General features: G+C 46.7%; 1 protein-coding gene across 6 annotated transcripts in view; it reads left to right on the forward strand.

The window, feature by feature from the left end:
* ADAR (adenosine deaminase RNA specific) overlaps positions 1 to 17,451 on the forward strand; it is a 49,261-nt gene that overhangs the window by 11,659 nt on the left and 20,151 nt on the right. For 3 of the 6 annotated variants that reach the window (XM_037501320.2, XM_037501321.2, XM_037501322.2), the window contains exons 1-2: positions 9,260 to 9,686; positions 15,987 to 17,410. In XM_037501320.2, coding sequence (XP_037357217.1) covers positions 9,672 to 9,686; positions 15,987 to 17,410 — 1,439 coding nt within the window. In that variant the 5' untranslated portion in view covers positions 9,260 to 9,671. Of the gene's footprint in view, positions 1 to 9,258; positions 9,687 to 15,986; positions 17,411 to 17,451 lie in introns of those variants that run through there. The other 3 variants (XM_037501324.2, XM_037501323.2, XM_054690854.1) reach the window with 2 other exon arrangements.

The raw sequence follows: 17,451 nt of genomic DNA on the forward strand, positions 1-17,451 counted from the left end.
ATGCCTAACTATTCCATTTTAAATGTTATTGGCTGTTTGTTTGAGATAGACCACCTTTGTTAGATTAAAGAAATATCCTTTTTTTTCCAGATAAACAAAAAGCTCCAAATCTGCTGGACAGTGATGAGCAGGATTCACTGATTCATTTAACCAGGAAGTGGAAATTGTGACTGTGCACATACCGTCTTGGGTAGCTGGTCTGGTTCAGCCTTTTTTCTCTGTTCCAAAAGCAGAAATCCTTAGTGGCAGAACAAGGTCCATGCTAGTCCTGTACTCAGAGCTCTCTGGTTTGTACCAGCCATCAAGATAAAAGTTTCCTACAACTGTAGTAACAAATTACCACAAATTTAGGCCTCCCTGGTGGTGCAGGGGGTTAAGCACCACACTATGAAGCATTCTGCAGCCTCTGCAGCACGAGTTCAATCCCTGGCTGGCCAGAGAGAAACCCACATGGTGATGCAGACCTCTCCTGACTCGCCCACTGCTCCCCTCAGCAGTGTATTTCAGTCACTCTGCCTGTTCAGTTTCCTACTCTGTCTCTGGTGAATCCTCTCACCCCCTACATCTCTGGCCTGTACCCCAGCTCTTGTATGCATAAATAAATAAATCTTTTTAAAAAATTACCACAAATTTAGTAGTGTTAAACAACAGAAATCTATTCTCTCACAGTTCTGGAGACCAGTAATCTGAAATCAGTGTCATTGGAGCAAAATTGAGTTTTTGTAGGGCTGTGTCCCCTCCAGAGGCCATAAGGGAAGAATGGGTTCTTGCATCTTCCAGCTTCTGGCTCTGCTTGACATGTTAAAAGAGTGTTTAAACCAATGCCAACAAGGGGGACAGGTCACTCTGTATGAGTTCTACCCATGTGCTGGGGACACTGGGGAAAATGAGTTTCTGAGGCCACAAGTGGCCAGCTGTCTCACCTCAGATAGTGTACCAGTGCCTGGGAGTCCCAAACAAAGGCCACTCGTACAAGATGGCCCTGTCCCTTTGACAAGGATCTGGCACTTCTGGCACACTGGTAAGTGTTGGGCCAAGATCCAACTCACAGTGATAGCTGGAGGTGCTCACCACTGGGGCTGCTGAGGTGATATCACAGCAGCCTGCAGCAACCGTCTGAAGGCCAGACTGGATAGCATTGGACACTAGGCCAGATAGCAGTGGCCCAGTGCTGGACAATCAAAGGATGGGCAACTCTCAACGGTGGCTGGAACAGATTGCCAGCTATCAGTCAGCAATGCTGGTCTGCATTGGTCACCAGGAGGTGGTGTTGAAGACACCAGTGTTACAACTCTGTAAGTTGTTGACGTTAAGCCAGTAGCCAACAGCTTTTTGAGACACCAAGGCCAGACTGACAGTGCTATTTTCAAGTGGAGTCAGAGGCAGATACAGTGGCCAGGTCTCTGAGAAGGTCTCTGAGTTAACTGAATCTCACAGACGTCTGTTCAATGCTTCTTTGGAGACCGACTGCTCAGTAATGTTCTCTCTCTGGAGGCCATCTGCTGAATCCTTTTTCAGAACCTGTCTACTGAATGAGTCCAAGCTGAGTGCTTGTTCTGCTTATATCCTCTTCAGAGTCCTCACCCTACGAGCTTGTTTGAACCGTCTTTTCAGTCCTGATTGGTGCTATTAAGCTGCAATCAATTCGCTCCCATTTTCAATTTGCATAATGAGTTCAAGGTTTGAATGACAGCTGGAAAGTTCAAGCCTAATCTGTCCACTTATGATCCTGACACCAGATTTTTTTTTTTACATTTTGAAAGGACAGATATTAGGAAAAGGAGAAAGAAAAGGAGAGGTACCTGCATAGTCACAGGTGGGCAGGAGATCTGCTTCTGGCAACAGATTTAAGGACAAGCTCAGACCCTTCCTAGATCCAACATGCACTGAGGTCAGGAGAGTTGTGGGCCAGAGCAGGCATCAGTGGGGCCGGAGGTACACTGCACCCAGCTATCCTCAGTGGGGCTGAGTTTTAAAAATTCAAGGGGCCCTGCAGTGTTGCTGAGACATGTTCAAGCACCTGCCGGGCATGGTGCCTCTAGGAGCCCACCATGTTGGCCTGGCACTCTGTGGGCCTCTGATGGATCCAGGGAGCTGTAGTAACAGAGCTGCCCCCATAGGGCCCAGGGTTCTTTTCCATGGCCCTGAGCCAGGAGCCAAGGGGTTTGGGGTGGCCTCCACTGCTAAAGCCCCAGAGCTGCTCTGATTCTCTGGGAATTGATTTAGAGTAATGGGCAGGGTGACCTTGCTGCTACAGCCCTAGTGGGGCTGCTGGGTGGGAAAACCACCACCACTCTCCACTGCCTCTGCTGGCTGCTTTTGAAGCTGCCTGAGCGTTGCCTGCAGACAGTGCTTCCTGAGGCCTGCTGCCAGAGCCGTAGCAGAGCCACTCACACTGGGGGCAGCAGGGTGGTGAAACACCTGTTGCTGGTGCCCGCCAGCATACTGCATGCATGGGGCCGGGGGAGGGGCTGCCCACAGACCAGGACTGAGGCCAACAAAGCTGGCCTGCCCTGTGGCGCCAGGGGAATCCAGTTTCAATGTAGTTGCACCGCTCCAGTCTTCAAGACCAGTGTCTTCAAATCTCCCTCTGCCCATCATCACACAGCCTTCTCCTTTGCATAAATGGAAATTCTGGTGAACATTTCAGTGCTAAAGTAAATACATTTAAAGACATGTTAGGAAGAGCAAACCCTTATTACCTTTGGAATTAGAAGACTGGAAAGAAGACTGCTGACACCTAGAAATGACTCTAAATCAATTCCCAGAGAATCCGTCTACTGAGAGTCAGTTCTGCAAAAGCTCCTTAATCTCAATCACTTGTTCTGTTCCCCAGTACTCTCCTCAGTCTCCAGCACTACCTAAACAGGGAGAGAGTGTATTTTCTCTAATACTGTTATGAAGACAGAAAAAAAACTCCTCAATTAAGATTAGAGAGCTTAAAGAAAAAAGTCAGCATATTGGTTATTTAGGAAATTGGCCATTTAGCAAATTGACTTACCCCAAATTGACTTTCGGTGAAATCAGCCTGCCTCCCTAGGAAACACTGCAGAACTTAGGGCAGAAGCTACTGTCAAGCCTGCCTTGAACAGAACTGTACTTGTCTCCTCTGCTTCCTACAAGCTGTAAAGATGGAGACAGTGCCCTTGTAGGAAGGTGGGACTGAGTCTATCCACTTACAGGCTGGGTCCTAGCGAAAACATAGAAGAGAAGGGGAGAAAAGTGAGAGCGCCCTCCCTAGCTTTGGACCCTGATTAAGCAAAACCCAAGGCCAGTAGCTCAATCTGTGCTACCTCAATCTGACATCAAAGTAGATGTCAGTCAGGTACTAATGCCAGACCAGTCTAACATAGTGGAGGCAGTTTAAAGAAGTCAGGGCTTGATGCATAAAACTGAAACGGGGCTATAGGGGTGCTACAGCCACCCAAGGACAGTGCCCAATAGGGGCCAGGTTACTGTGTGTTCTTTACTTGCACACAAAATTGAAGGCCCTCCAGGCTCAGGGAACACCAATAATGGGGCTTAACAAACCAGGGAAACAAAGAGTTACTAAGGCCACAAGCGGCTGGCTATCTCTCCCTAGATAGTGTCCAGTGTTCAGAAGTCCCAAACAAAAGGCCACTCATCAAAGATGGCACTATCTTGGGTCTCCTCTGGTGGCACAGCGGTTGAGCGCTGGACTGCGAAGCTGCCCACAGCCTCTGCAGCACCGGTTCGATCCCTGGCCTCTGGCGAGGGTCCCACTGGTGCGCAGACCTCTCCTGCCGCCCGCTGCTCCCCTCAGCAGTGTATTTTGTCAGTCTGCCTGTTCTGCTCCCTGCTCTGGCTCTGGTGAATTCTCTCACCCTCCTGTGCTTCTGACTGTACCCAGTGCTTGTATAAATAAATAAATAAATCTTTAAAAAAAAAAAAAAAAAAAAAGATGGCACTATCTCGCAAACAAGGACCTGGAGTGCATGGCAGTGGGCCAGTGGTGGGTCAAGATAAAGTTCAGGGTGGTGGCCATAGGCGCTCATAGGTGGGGCCACTGAGATGACGCCACAGCAGCCCCCAGCAACAGCCTGGAGGTCAGGATAAACCACATTGGACACTGGACCAAACAACAGCAGAGGCAGCAGCACCAAGGCAATGCTGGATGACCAGAGGAACAGCTCTTTGAGACACCAGGCCAGGGCCTTCTGTGCCCTTTCTAGGCTATGGCAGCAACAGGGCCGGAGGCAAGTTCAGCCTCCTGGTTGCTGCAAAAACTCTTTGGCTTCTCTCTTTGGATGTTGGCTGCTGAGAACCTTCTTTCTGAGACAGGGCTTCGGGAGTCTGGAGATCTTGGAGTATGTGGGGAGTGTTGGCAGTGGGGGGGGGGTCCCAAGATGATTCCTCACTACCTTATATTCTGTTTCAAAGTCCAGCCACCCTACTTGATACCTCCTGATTGGACCATTTAACCCTGACACCCGAGGAAAGGACTGCCCACAGCACAGGCAGCAGCTTTTGGTGCAGGTGGGTAAATCCACCGTGTTTTTCTAACAGTTCCTGCTGCTTATATAGCAGTGGAAAAACCCAGTCTTGTCCTGCATTCCATACTGCAGGACCCCGGTTACAAAACCACAGTTTCGTTTTGTTTTGTTTTAAAGATTTATTTATTTATGCATATAAGAACTGGGGTACAGGCCAGAGGTGTGGCGGGGGGTGAGAGGATTCACCAGAGACAGAGGGGGAACAGAACAGGCAGACTGACTGGAATATACTGCTGAGGGGAGCAGTGGGCAAGTCAGAAGAGGTCTGCTGCACCATGAATCAAACTCGTGCTGCAGTGGCTGCGGATAGCTTCATAGTGCTGCATCTTAACCCCTTGCACCACCAGGGAGACCCCACAAAACCACAGTTTTATAGGGTTTTTAAAAAACTAAATGTCTCATATGAGGCCTTATTACTGATATTACATATTTAATATGTGATAATAGCTACTATCACAATACTGAACACCTATAAAAAATTGACAAATACTGCTTTTCTTCTTTCATTTGTTGGATAACTTCGATTGGGCACTCAGCCACTTTTGGAGACATCTGTTTCTTCTGGAGGAACTTGAGATATTCCTTGCTTTCCTGTAACTTCAAAAACCAGTCTAGTCATTAACATCAAGCCTGTACATTATTGTAAATATAGCTGCAGAACACTACTCAGCCAGTTGGGCAACTCGCTAGTCTGTTTACAGAAAACCTTACAGGTTAGCAAAGCAAGTCGGGTCATTTTGGGAAGGCCCTAAGAATTTTGAAAATTTTATCAATGTGGCAATAGCTGTTTCAGCAGAAACAAGATCCAAAAAATTAATTTGTGCTTAGCAACTCTATAAATTGCTTATGTTGTTATTAATTGCTTATTTCCTTAGAGTTATAAGAATAGCTTTTTGTGTTTGACTGTCCTATTCTAAAATAATGCTGTAATACTAAAAATAACTCAGTAATGTATTACATTTTTGTCAGCGCATTGCAGGTTAAGTAGCATGCATTCACAGGCAGTACATTTCTGTTGCACATTGTCTGAGCAAATATTGAGGGGGTTTGCAGACATTGCTTTATGATAGGAAGATAGATGATCCAATTGGATGTAGCCCATATGTACAGTAAAGTCTGGTTATAGGATATTTAGACTAAAGAACACTGTTGTAAATCTGTATCCCTGTACATAGTAAGGTTAAACAAAAGATCCACAATAAGACAATTCATTACAAAGCCATACTGACAGTTATTTATAGTTTAAAAAAAAAAAGAATAGCAGGCATTGAAAATGAAAACCAACTCAGTAACCCAGATGATAATGCATCCTTTCCCATAATTGGAGAAGTCTGGACCCCAATGGCACATATGGAGCTGGAAAACTTGGCATTGTGTGGAAGCCAGGCTTCCCAGAATACTGAGTGAGGGCTTTTTTTTATACATACCTAATTTTAGATAGTAACTCATAATCATTTATTTAGATGGTTGTTAGTAAGTAGCCCCAAGTGGTATGAACATAGGGGAAGATGCATTTGGGGTTACTTCACCACTGGGCAGTAGACAAGCAGCCAGGGGTAGGGGAGGGGGCGGTGCATTCTGAGACTGGGGAAGAGTGCCCATGTTTCCTGGTGATTTTTGCCGAGGGAAACTCCCAATTCACAGAGGATCAGGGATAATTTTGACTGTGTTTGTATTTTCTGAAATTTGCTGTAACCAACTTGTTACTTTTGGTTAAAGATATTTATCCAATCCTCCAAGTTCCAACAATAGACCTGCAGAAAGATTTATGTCACCACCTCACAACTCTGTGGGAGCTGAAACAATTACTCAGAAGAAGATAAAATGTTTATGAATAAGACTGTCAGCTGTTACTTGAGCTGCAAAGATTAAATATCAAGAGCAGTTGTTGTTCTTGCAAGGATCAACTGACCCTGTGCTTAGGAAACAAATTTCTCCTTGTTTCATCACTACCTCCTATGTTAAATTAAAAGGGATGGAGGCCATAGCAATACAGCCTCCCCTGCAAGGTAGTTGTGATTAAGGCTCTTCTGGACCATTCTTAATGAGGGTTCAAGGCTCTGCCTGAAGGCAAGAAAGCAGAGGTAAGACAGTGCATTTTACTTAAATGGAAAATAGAATGTAGGAGGATAGATTGGAATTGCTGCAGGGGTTGTTTCTAATCATTAAAAATTATGAAGTATAGCAAGCATATGTGTATAACTTAATGAATTAGTGTAAAGCAAACACATATAACCACTCTCCAAATCAAGAACTAGATAGAACATCACCAGCACTCAGGATATTCCTCCCTCGTCAAATCCCCTCCTTTTCCCTGAGGAAGCTGCCCCTATCTTTACTGCAGTACCTACTATGGTAATTTTGCTGGGTTTGGGGCTTTATGTAAGTGGAGACATAACCATATTTACATGGCTTCCTTCACTCAATATTGTGTTTAAATAATTACCCACCTGTTTTATGTGACTACAGTTCTTTCACTGCTGTTGCTGTATAATATTCCATCATAGGCATACATACTATTTACCATTTCCACTTAGTAGATGTCATGGGGGAGAATAAGGTATAGGCTGGAAGCACTGGAGTGAAAAAACTCACTGGAGACAGAGTGGAGAACAGAACTGGCAGATTTATTGAAATACACTACTAAGAGGTAGTGACAGGAAGAGTCTGCTGCACTGAGTGAGGGTCCCGAGGCTGTATATATACTCCAGGCATCATTGACTGGTTAGGGTGACTAGTCTTGGGTGTGTCTTACTGATGATCTGAAGTAGCATAAAGGATCATCAGCTCTTCATATCATCAGCTTAATGTCCAGGTTCCCATGGCAGTCCCAACCACTCCCAGACTTGCCTGCTGGGTAAGGAATGGGGACTTGGGTTTTTAAATTTAGCAATGATACTACTACAGTAGACATTTTGGTTGTTCCACTTTGGAAATAATGAGTAATAACTATGAACTTCCAGTACTAATATCCACATCTAAGCATGAAGCTGCTGAACTGTTGGTGTGTGTATTCACGCCTTTCCTAGACAAGGAAAAACTGGCTTCCTGTGATGACTGGGAGCTGCTCTACACTTGCTCCTGCCTGGTCTGATCTCTTTTGGTGAATGGGCAGTAACTCACTGTCCCTGATGAGATTGAGCACTACTTTATATGCCTGCTGATATTTTAAATTTCCTCTTGTGAAGTTACATGCTTTGTTTTGCCCACTGTTTTTTCTACTGAATGGTCTATTTCAGCCAATTAACCAACCTTCTGAAGGTCATTCTGTCAGGGATGTTTCCTGCCCTGAGAAGGCTGTACAGCTCTTAAGGCAAACATATATATTTTATATATATATATCTTAAGGCAAACATATATATATTATTATATGTATTATATATATTAATTTATAACATTGTGATGATTGAAGCACATCTCCTCCCCTCCCCCCAGGGCTGTTATTCATGGCCTATGCTCAGTGCTTAACACAGTGTCTGGCATATATTAGGTGCTTCGTAAAGTTCTGTGGAATAACTGAATGAGGCATTTTTCAGAGTATGGTGAAAGTGCTCTGTAGCGAGTAAGTGTTGAGTAACAGAGAAGCATGAAATAAGGAACCTAAATTGCATTCATACCCCAACACAGAGTGGGACAAAGCTTCTCCTAAGAGGTAAAATTTGAAACAGATCTTGAAAGACTAGTTACCAGAAGCAGTGGAGGAAGTACATTTAGGCCACAAAATAGATTGTGCAAAGGCACTGAGGGAGAATGACTGTTATAGACTATGACCTACAATAGAAACATGAAATTTGGGGTGACAGTGAATTGAATGAGAGGGTAATGAAGAAGGAAAGAGGCCTTGGCTGGAGATAATGCTGGGGAGGGACTGCATTGTGAAGCTTAAAAGCAGTGGGAATAAAATCTAGATTAAACTCGAAAACATTTCTCACTGGTAAGGGACAAAGCACTAAAATTGATCTATAGAATCTTGTCCTAGAATTCTTGAACAAAATAGAGCAAATACATATATTTGTCAGGAAATTAGTTGACTTTTTTTCCCTACACGGCAAAATTTCTTTTGGAAAGCAGTGGTGTAACCTGAGCAAATGAAGAGTGGTGAAGAGAGCCTCCCCGGTGGTGCAGGTGGTTGAGCGCAGCGCTGTGAAGCTGTCCTGCCGGCAGTGGAGATACCCACATGGCAAGCAGACCTCTCCTGTCTTGCCTGCTGCTCCCCTCAGCAGTGTATTTCAGTCAGTCTGCCTGTTCTGCTCCCTGCTCTGTCTCTGGTGAATCCTCTCACCCCCCTAACCCCCCCCCCCATCTGGTCTGTACCCTGGCTCTTGTATAAATAAAATAAATCTTTAGGAAAAAAAAAAACAACTCAGCGTGTGGGGGAAAGAGTGGATGTCATTTGAAAAGATCTGCTGTTCCCCTCTCCCCCCACTTTAAAGGTTCCTGGTCAGGTTAGTGTGACCCTTGGGAGACAGAGGACAAGCAACTGCCCCTCGGGCAGTGACTCCAGTGCTAGGCTTCCAGTGTGTCTTTGTTTTCTTTAATGAACAACTCGTTTGCAAACTTAATAATTTGGGGGGGTTCAGCTGCACAGATGTGCACATAGACTTCCCTACCCACCACCATAGCCCAGTGTCTCCCCCTACCACGGGACCCTTAAGTAGTCTCCCTTCCCGCCTTCGACTTCCCCTCTGGTAAAACCACCATATTTTTGACAAAGATTTCTCTTTGTTTTCCTTTTTGCTTTATTCTGTGTATCTCGGAGAGGTCCGTGCGAGGAGAATTCTGAGCCCAGTTCTTACAGCTGTTTTCCTAAAGAATGAGTATCTAGCCCAGTTCTCTTGCAAGGAGAGGATTAGATTTGTGATCTGCGTGAAACCAGGCTGCTCAGGCTAGTTTGGCCCAAACCCCACCTCTCAGCTTAACTTTCAGAACAGGAAGGATTTCTGAGGAAACGAAAGTGAAATTAAACTGGAGCCATTTCAGCAGCGCGGCTCACCCCGCAGGCGGGTGGCGTTTTCCTGTCGGACCTCAGAGGCACCCCCCTCGTGGGGAAGCAGCCAGCGGGAGCCGGGCCTGGACGAGCCCACCTCAGGAAGGGCTTCCTGGGAGGGGGGAGGGTCGCGCTACCGCGGGGCCGGGCCGAGATGACTAGGCAGCGCCATGGACCCGAGGCAGGTAAGGCAGCTGGGGACTCCAGAGCCTTGGGCGACCCACCACTTGCTCACTTGGGGTTTACCTTACACCTCACTTGCGGCGTGTGTCCCTAAAATGCACGGGGGGGGGGGGGGGGGATGTTTACCAAGCACTAGCGCCGTGCTAATGCTAATCAGCTGCTTTGCTGAGCACCGGGTAGAAGATGGCTCCTGGGGGAAATGGCCCCTCTCTGAGGAGCAACACCTGAGCCCGGGTGAGGACAACCCCCTCTTTCTGCTGGGACCCCGTTGCTGTCACACCCTTTCCCCCTTTGACCCCACTTTGGAACACATGTGTTAACAGTCTCCTCTGTTAGCAGCCATCCTTTCCACTTCCTGAAAGCCTGGAAGTGAAAAATAGTCCTTCTTAACCTCTAGAAGAAAGTTTATAACCTCTAGGAGAAACCTGAATCTTTATTGATAAAAACTGGAAAACTCCACAAATGTCCTTAAACAGGTGATTGGATAAACAAACAGGGATATGTATCATCCATAGAATGGAATACTTATAAAAAGAAAAAAAGGCACTAATCCAGCATCATGGCGAAACCTCAGGTATTTTGTTCCCTGGAGAAGCTAGACTCAAAAGATGACTCCGGAAAAATTAAAAACTAGATGGACAGAAAACAGACTGGTGATTGTCAGGAGTGCTGGGTGTGGGGAAGGAGCTGACTGCAAAGTGCGAATAAATTTGGAGGGAATGAAATGCCTTAGGTCTCGACTGTGGTGATAGTTTTAAGAGTATATATGCTTTGACTCTAGTCAAAACTTGTAGAATTATGCACTAGAAAGGGTAAATTTTACTGCCTGTAAATTATACCTCAGTTTAAAAAAGATTTACATGTGTATGTAAATATATGTATACTATATTTTTATATATTTAATACATACATAAAAATATGTATTTAAATATAAAAATAACACACTTCTTTATAAGGATCATCTATGTGTGTATACATTTATGTTAAATATGTTATGTATCTTGTTTGTGTGTATACCTTCCTTGAAAGGATTAGGGGCACCTGACTTGAAGGAAAGGCATTATTTCACTTGTACATATTACCCTGAGGACCCCATGTAGGAAAGAGGGAGGCTCATCTCTTGATCTAAATATATGAGACTACAGAAAGGGAACTTTCCCCAGGTGCTGAAGGTTGAATGAAGGTTGAATGGCCTGTTATGTAGCTTGCCTAGTGAATAGGCATCACCTGGGTGAGTTGAGGGCTTTAGGAACAGGTGGTCATGGTTGGTGTCCCATCCTTGTTACTCTCACCCCCACTCAGTGGCTCTCAAAGGACTAGTCTCAGGTGGCTGTTTGGCTTGACTTGGCTCTTAGAGGCATTAAGGGAGTATAAAGAAAATAATGTCCATCTAATCTTACCCTAAAATAACTATTATTAACAAATTCATGCATTTGTTCTTTCTTTTTTGTGTGTTCATTCCTCAGTACACATGCATACATACACGTTCATGGTTTTTTTCTTTTGTTCATGAAAGTTATAGCATACGTGTTACTCTGCAACTCGTGTTTTGTGTGTTTAACTCATCTCTAAATTGAATATAAATAGATCCTAACACCTTTTTTAAAATGTGAATACTGTTCCATAGCATCAATGTTATAATTTATTCAACTTTTCTTCTGTAGATTGACATTGAAATATCTTGCAGATTTTTGGTCAACTGGTGGCAGTTTAAGTCTAGGAAATATTTAGCTAGAAACTGACTTCATCCGCTTTGAAACAAAATTATTGTATCCTCATCCTTGAAGAGCTCATCAGAAATCCCCATAATACAGTTCTGTGAGCCAGGCACTTACTCCCTGTGCGCACAGGCCTCAGCCCCTGGCAGCATGGTGCAGGGAGTGGTTGTGTACAGCAAGAAGAGAGATAGGATTGTGAGTCTAGGGATATCTTGTTCTGGCAAGCATATTTTCAACAAATGCTGGTTCAAGCTCATCTGCATACCAGGCATTGTTTTAGGTGCTGGGAATGCAAAGGTAACTTAAGTATTATCCTTGTCCTCCAGTAGTACACCCTGGCGTTGATTGTGTCTCGTTTCTACGTTAATAGTACATGGGGGGCCTCCCCGGTGGCGCAGCGGTTGAGCGCTGGGTTGCGAAGCTGCCCGCGGCCTCTGCGACGCCGGTTCGATCCCCAGCTGCTCCCTGGCCACCGGAGGAGAGTCCCACATGGCGCGCAGACCTCTCCTGCCTCCCGCTGCTCCCCTCAGCAGTGTACTTCGGTCCTTCTGCCTGCTCTGCTCCCCGCTCTGGCTCTGGTGAATTCTCTCACCCTCCCGTGCTTCTCACCGTACCCAGTGCATGTGTAAATAAAACAAACAAATAAAGAAATAAATTTAAAAAAAAATAGTACATGGGGTGTAGTGGGAGTGGAGAGTTGAGTATAATCTCTAGGGTGCCTATTATTGTTAATTACCTTTCAGATACACTACCATCTATGTATGCCATTTAAAAAAGGATCAGTAGCTGTGATAAAAGGTCAAGAAAGAGGTGTTGTAAGGGCCGTACTGGGCACAGTGCAGGTTTTCTGATCCCATGCAGACCGGGTAAAGGAGGAGTCAGAGTCCTCAGTGGTTTTTTTGCAGGTCTTTTATTGGGGTTCACCAGGCATATGGCAGGCAGGGGTGCTGGCTGGTGGGCTGGGAGGCCTGCCAGCCTCCCAGCCCCTAGCAAGTCTTCACTCTATCTGGACTCTCTGGCGTTCGTTCTGCTGCTTCTTGGCTTCTGCTTCGGCTTCTTCGGCTTCTGCTGCTGCTGCTGCTTCTGCTGCTGCTGCTGCTGGCGTCCCCGTGACGCCGCCCTTAAAAGCACAGTCTTAGCTCAGCTGAATCCCATCTACCTATGCCCACACCCTATTCCAGGTGCCCGCCATCAGGCATGCATTCAGGACAAGGATCCATCATCTATCCTGATGGCGGAAGGGCAGAAAAGCCTGATATTTTCTTCACCCTACAGGTGTAACAGGTGCTGAGTGGGAGAGTTCAAGGAGAGGAAACTCCTGTGGGATGGGAGGGTAGTCAGAAGTGTCCAAAAGAAGGTGACATTTAAGGAGTTTGAAAGGAGAGGTCAGCATTGTAGCAGGAGTGGGAGAAGCAGCCATGTTGGATCAAGACTGTAGAGTGATGGAAAGATTAAAGGTTCTTGTAGTGCAGGGCAGAGGTAATGATGGGCTGGACTGGGAAAAGACACAGTTAAGAGACAAGACAGAGGTGATAGATGGGATAGGACTTGGCAGCTACCTGATTTGAGTGGGAGATGAGAGAGGAAGGAAGGCAGCAAGCGTGACTCAGGTTTCTAGCCTTAATAACTGTGAGGAGAACGTGCTGTTGCTAATAAGAACAGCAGGAGAAGGGGCAGCTCAAAGGGGAAAGATTAATTTAGTTTGCAATATGTGGTGTTTGAAGTAATGGCAGGATATCTGGAAGGACAAGTTCGGTATTTGGATATTCAAGTTTTAAGCTTTAGCACTGAGTGTTGGCTGGAGATAAAATTTGAATGCTGTTTCTTAAGAGGCTAGTTTAGGTTGGGGAATGGTTGAAAACATTACTTGGGAAGGAAGAAGAGGCCCACAGACAGAAACTTAGGGACCAAGGGTAGAAGGGACAGAAGGAAAAAGAGAGTTGAGTGGAGATCGCTGGTGCTGTGTCACCAAACCCTGGGTGGAGAATTTTTAAAGAGCACGCTGGTGCAGCAGGCCTCTCCTATCTCATCTGCTGCTCCCCTCCGCAGTGTATTTCAGTAGATCTGCCTGTTATGCTCCCCACTCTGTCTCTGGTGAATCCTCTATTTCTCTCTCTCTCTCTCTCTCTCTCTCTCTCTCTCACACACACACACACACACACACACACACACACACACCCCGCCCCTGCACTTCTTACCTACACCCCAGTTCTATGCAAAAATAAATCTTTAAAAAAAAATAGAGCACAATTCACAGTGAGCCAGTGAGTGTTTGTTCAGCTGCACTGACCACCAAACAGTAGTGAAAATCCACCCAAAGTTGAAGGGTGTAAATTTATGTGTCCTCTGAGCAGGAATCAGTGTCTTTTTCTAGCTGTCTTTGAAGGCTTTGGATCAGGTAGGAGGGGACAGTGGGCCTTGGGTAGAGAAGGAACTGACCACAATCCAGGCTGAATTAAGAGATGTAGAAAGAAGGGAAATATTAAAGCCTTGCGTGGCAGCCCAAAACAGGGAAGATCTGGGAGTAACTGACCTGTAGCTCCAGTGGGGTCATGTGAGCGGAGGTTTCCTAGACATGCAGTCGCGGTGGTAAAGAGCAGAAGTCAGCAGATTAGAACCGCAGGCCAAAGGCGGCTTTTCCACGTGTTTGCGTTTTTTCATAAGTGAAGTTTTACGTAGTATGAATGAAAAGCCACCTGGCTCTACACAAAAAAAAGTTTGCTGACCCCAGGAGAATTGCAGCATCTGAGATTTGGTGGCCACTGCTAGGATGCCAGTGAGATTGAGTGAGGAACTGGGCAGGCTGAGGTGACTGAAAGGTAGAAGTGGGTGTCACTGAGAGAGACACTAGGAAACTGCAGCCAGGAGGCTGTGTGACTAGCAAGAGCCCTAAGATCCCCTAATTGTGCCTAAAGGCCAAGGGTGCTGAGGGAGGCACACAGGGCTGGCAGTCCAGGAGAATCAGACGAGGGGCAAAAGCTGGAGGAAGTGCAGTTGCTAGATGCCTTACGCCCCCAGCCTGTCAGCCCCAGGGAATTGTAGCCAGGTGTTTACTGACCCCCTGTCTATCTAGAATCCCAGAGTACTGTCTGCCTTCAGCACCCCCCCCCCCCAATGAGTATCACTTGGAATGGGTGAGCATTGATCTGTGGGCTGAAAGTGGTCACAGGTGCTCAGTGTTCTGGTCAATGTGTGGCACTAGGTGAGACTATAGGGTAGTGGGGTTCACAGTGGAATTTAGAAGGACACAGAGTAGGAGCAACCATTGAGAAGCTCTTAGAGGTAGTGGGGTGCGTAGGGCTGAGCTGTCGAGGAGTAGACCCTGCCAGCCCCACATGTCCATGTGAGCCCAAGTGCTCTAGGTGAAAGCACTAGTCCCTTTCTGGACTGGTGCCACACTGAAGTTCAAGGCAGTGTGCCTTTTTCCTAAGGAACCCACAGCCAGCTCCCCTAAAATCAAATTCTAGTCCTCTCAGTGATGATAGTATTGAGCAGACCAACCTGTAAGGTCCTACTGTCCCTCCCCAGGTTGTGGGGCAGGGGGGAGCTGGGGTTCCAGTTACACTTCTTTTTTTGTTATAGTCATCCAGATGATAGAGACTAGGGGACTTGCAGTGGTCTATTCCCTGACTTCCTTGAAATTGTTCTGCTCTTGCTTGTTTGTTTGTTTTTTTTTAAAGATTTATTTTTTATTTATACAAGAGCCGGGGTACAGGCCAGATGCGCAGGAGGGTGAGAGGATTCACCAGAGACAGAGCGGGGAGCAGAACAGACAGACTGACTGAAAGACACTGCTGAGGGGAGCAGCGGGGCGAGACAGGAGAGGTCTTCTGCGCCATGTGGGTTGCTCCGAGGCCAGCGGGGATTGAACCAGCACTGCAGAGGCTGCGGACAGCTTCACAGCACTGTGCTCAACCGCCTGCGCCATCAGGGAGGAGGCCCTCTTGCTTGTTTTTAAAAGAAATAATATTTGTTTTTCTGAACTTAAAAGGGTAATATTTTTAAAGATTTATCTTTATGCATACAAGAACTAGGGTGTAAGCCAGAGGTGCCCGGGGGGATGAGAGGATCCACCAAAGACAGAGTGGGGAGCAGAACAGACAGACTGACTGAAATACACTGCTGAGGGGAGCAGCGGGGCGAGACAGGAGAGGTCTTCTGCGCCATGTGGGTAGCTCCCTGCCAGGGATGGAACTCATGCTGCAGTGGCTGGCATTAGCTTGATAGCACTGAGACTTAACCCCTGTACCACCAGGGAGGCCTTAGCTAAAAGGGTAATTTTTCGATGAGTGGAAAGATTCATTCTCCCTAAAGTACTGTTGAAGGGAAAAGAATAGATTGGGTGCTGAAGAGATTCTGTTGAGGTGTCAGATCCCTGCGTGCTACTAGAGCTTTGTGCATGTTGCCCCCTGCTCCTCTCTTTTCCTTTGGTGGGTCCCCAGGCGGGGCAGCCACCCAAGCTGGTTCACAGGTCTTACTCACTGCCTCCGCCCAATGGGAGCCCAATGTAGCCCCAAGCAAGGGTGAAGGCACAGGCAGAACCCCACAGTCCTAATTCACTTTCTTTTCAATCTTGTTCTGCAGGGATGTTTCTTCAATAGCTCCCACCCCCATCCAGTTCAAGACTATGAGCACAGCAAGCTCATATATCAGCAGTTGGGGCCAGGACCTCATCTGAATAGTTTGCAGCTCCAGCAAATAGGGTTCCTCAAGGGGCAGTTCTCAGAAGCACCCCTAACTGGAAAGCAGACACCATCACTGTTGCCTGTCCTTCCTGGACCCTGGCCAAGGATTCCAGGACCATTTGCTAGAGGCAGGCAACTGGAATTTTGGGGTTTCCCAAGGAGTGTGCCTCATAGAAGTCAGGTGCCCCAGAGAAGTTTCCAGCATCCTCCCCAACGTGGCCGGACTCTGCCATGGAGAGACATTGATAGGCTTTCCTTGAATTTCCATGAACTGAACATTAACCAGGATCAGGAGCTGAGGATCTTGGAGCTCTTGGAAGAGCTGGGAGAAAGCAGGGCCACCACAGCAAGTGATCTGGCTCACAAGCTCAGAGCCCCAAAGAAGGAAATCAATCGCATTTTATACTCTCTGGCAAAGAAGGGTAAGCTACATCAGGAGGCAGGACTGCCCCCTTTGTGGAGAATTGCAGTCTCGGTTCCGGCCTGGCACAAGGACAGCCACGTGGCAAAAGTAGACAGCCCAAGAGCTTCACAGTCAGACCGTTCTTTGGAAACTGAAGACAGAAGCCCCACGCCTGACTTGGAAGAGCCTCTTGAGCCCTCTGACATGGCTGAGATCAAGGAGAAAATCTGTGACTACCTATTCAACGCATCCAACTCTTCGGCCCTGAACTTGGCTAAAAATATTGGCCTCACCAAGGCCCGAGATGTAAATGCCATGCTGATTGACTTGGAAAGGCAGGGGGATGTCTATCGGCAAGGGACAACTCCACCCATATGGTATTTGACTGACAAGAAGCGAGAGAGGATCCAAATCAAGAGGAATATGAATAGTGTCCCCGAAACCACTCAAGCTGCTATTCCTGAGACCAAAAGAAACACAGAGCGTCCCACCTGTACCTTACCTGCGTCAACTGCCTCCAACAGCGTGGTGACCACAGAAAAAGTGGAGAACGGGCAGGAACCTGTCATAAAGCTAGAAAATAGGCAAGAGACCAGACCAGAACCCATAAAACTGAAACCCCCTGTCCATGACAATGGCCCCTCAAGAACAGGGTATGTTGACTTTGAAAATGGCCAGTGGGCCACAGATGACATCCCAGATGACTTGAATAGTATTCGCGCCGCACCAGGTGAGTTCCGTGCCATCATGGAGATGCCCTCCTTCTACAGTCACGGCTTGCCACGGTGCTCGCCCTACAAGAAGCTGACCGAGTGCCAGCTGAAGAACCCCATCAGCGGGCTGTTAGAATATGCTCAGTTCGCTAGTCAGACCTGTGAGTTCAACATGATAGAGCAGAGTGGACCACCCCATGAACCTCGGTAAGAGACCTCAGGAATTGTTCCTAGGGTTGGGGGTCAGG

The sequence above is a fragment of the Talpa occidentalis genome, unplaced genomic scaffold, assembly GCF_014898055.3.
Source record: "Talpa occidentalis isolate TD23 unplaced genomic scaffold, MPIMG_talOcc4v2.1 talOcc4.9, whole genome shotgun sequence".
In the NCBI taxonomy this organism is placed as follows: Eukaryota; Metazoa; Chordata; class Mammalia; order Eulipotyphla; family Talpidae; genus Talpa; species Talpa occidentalis.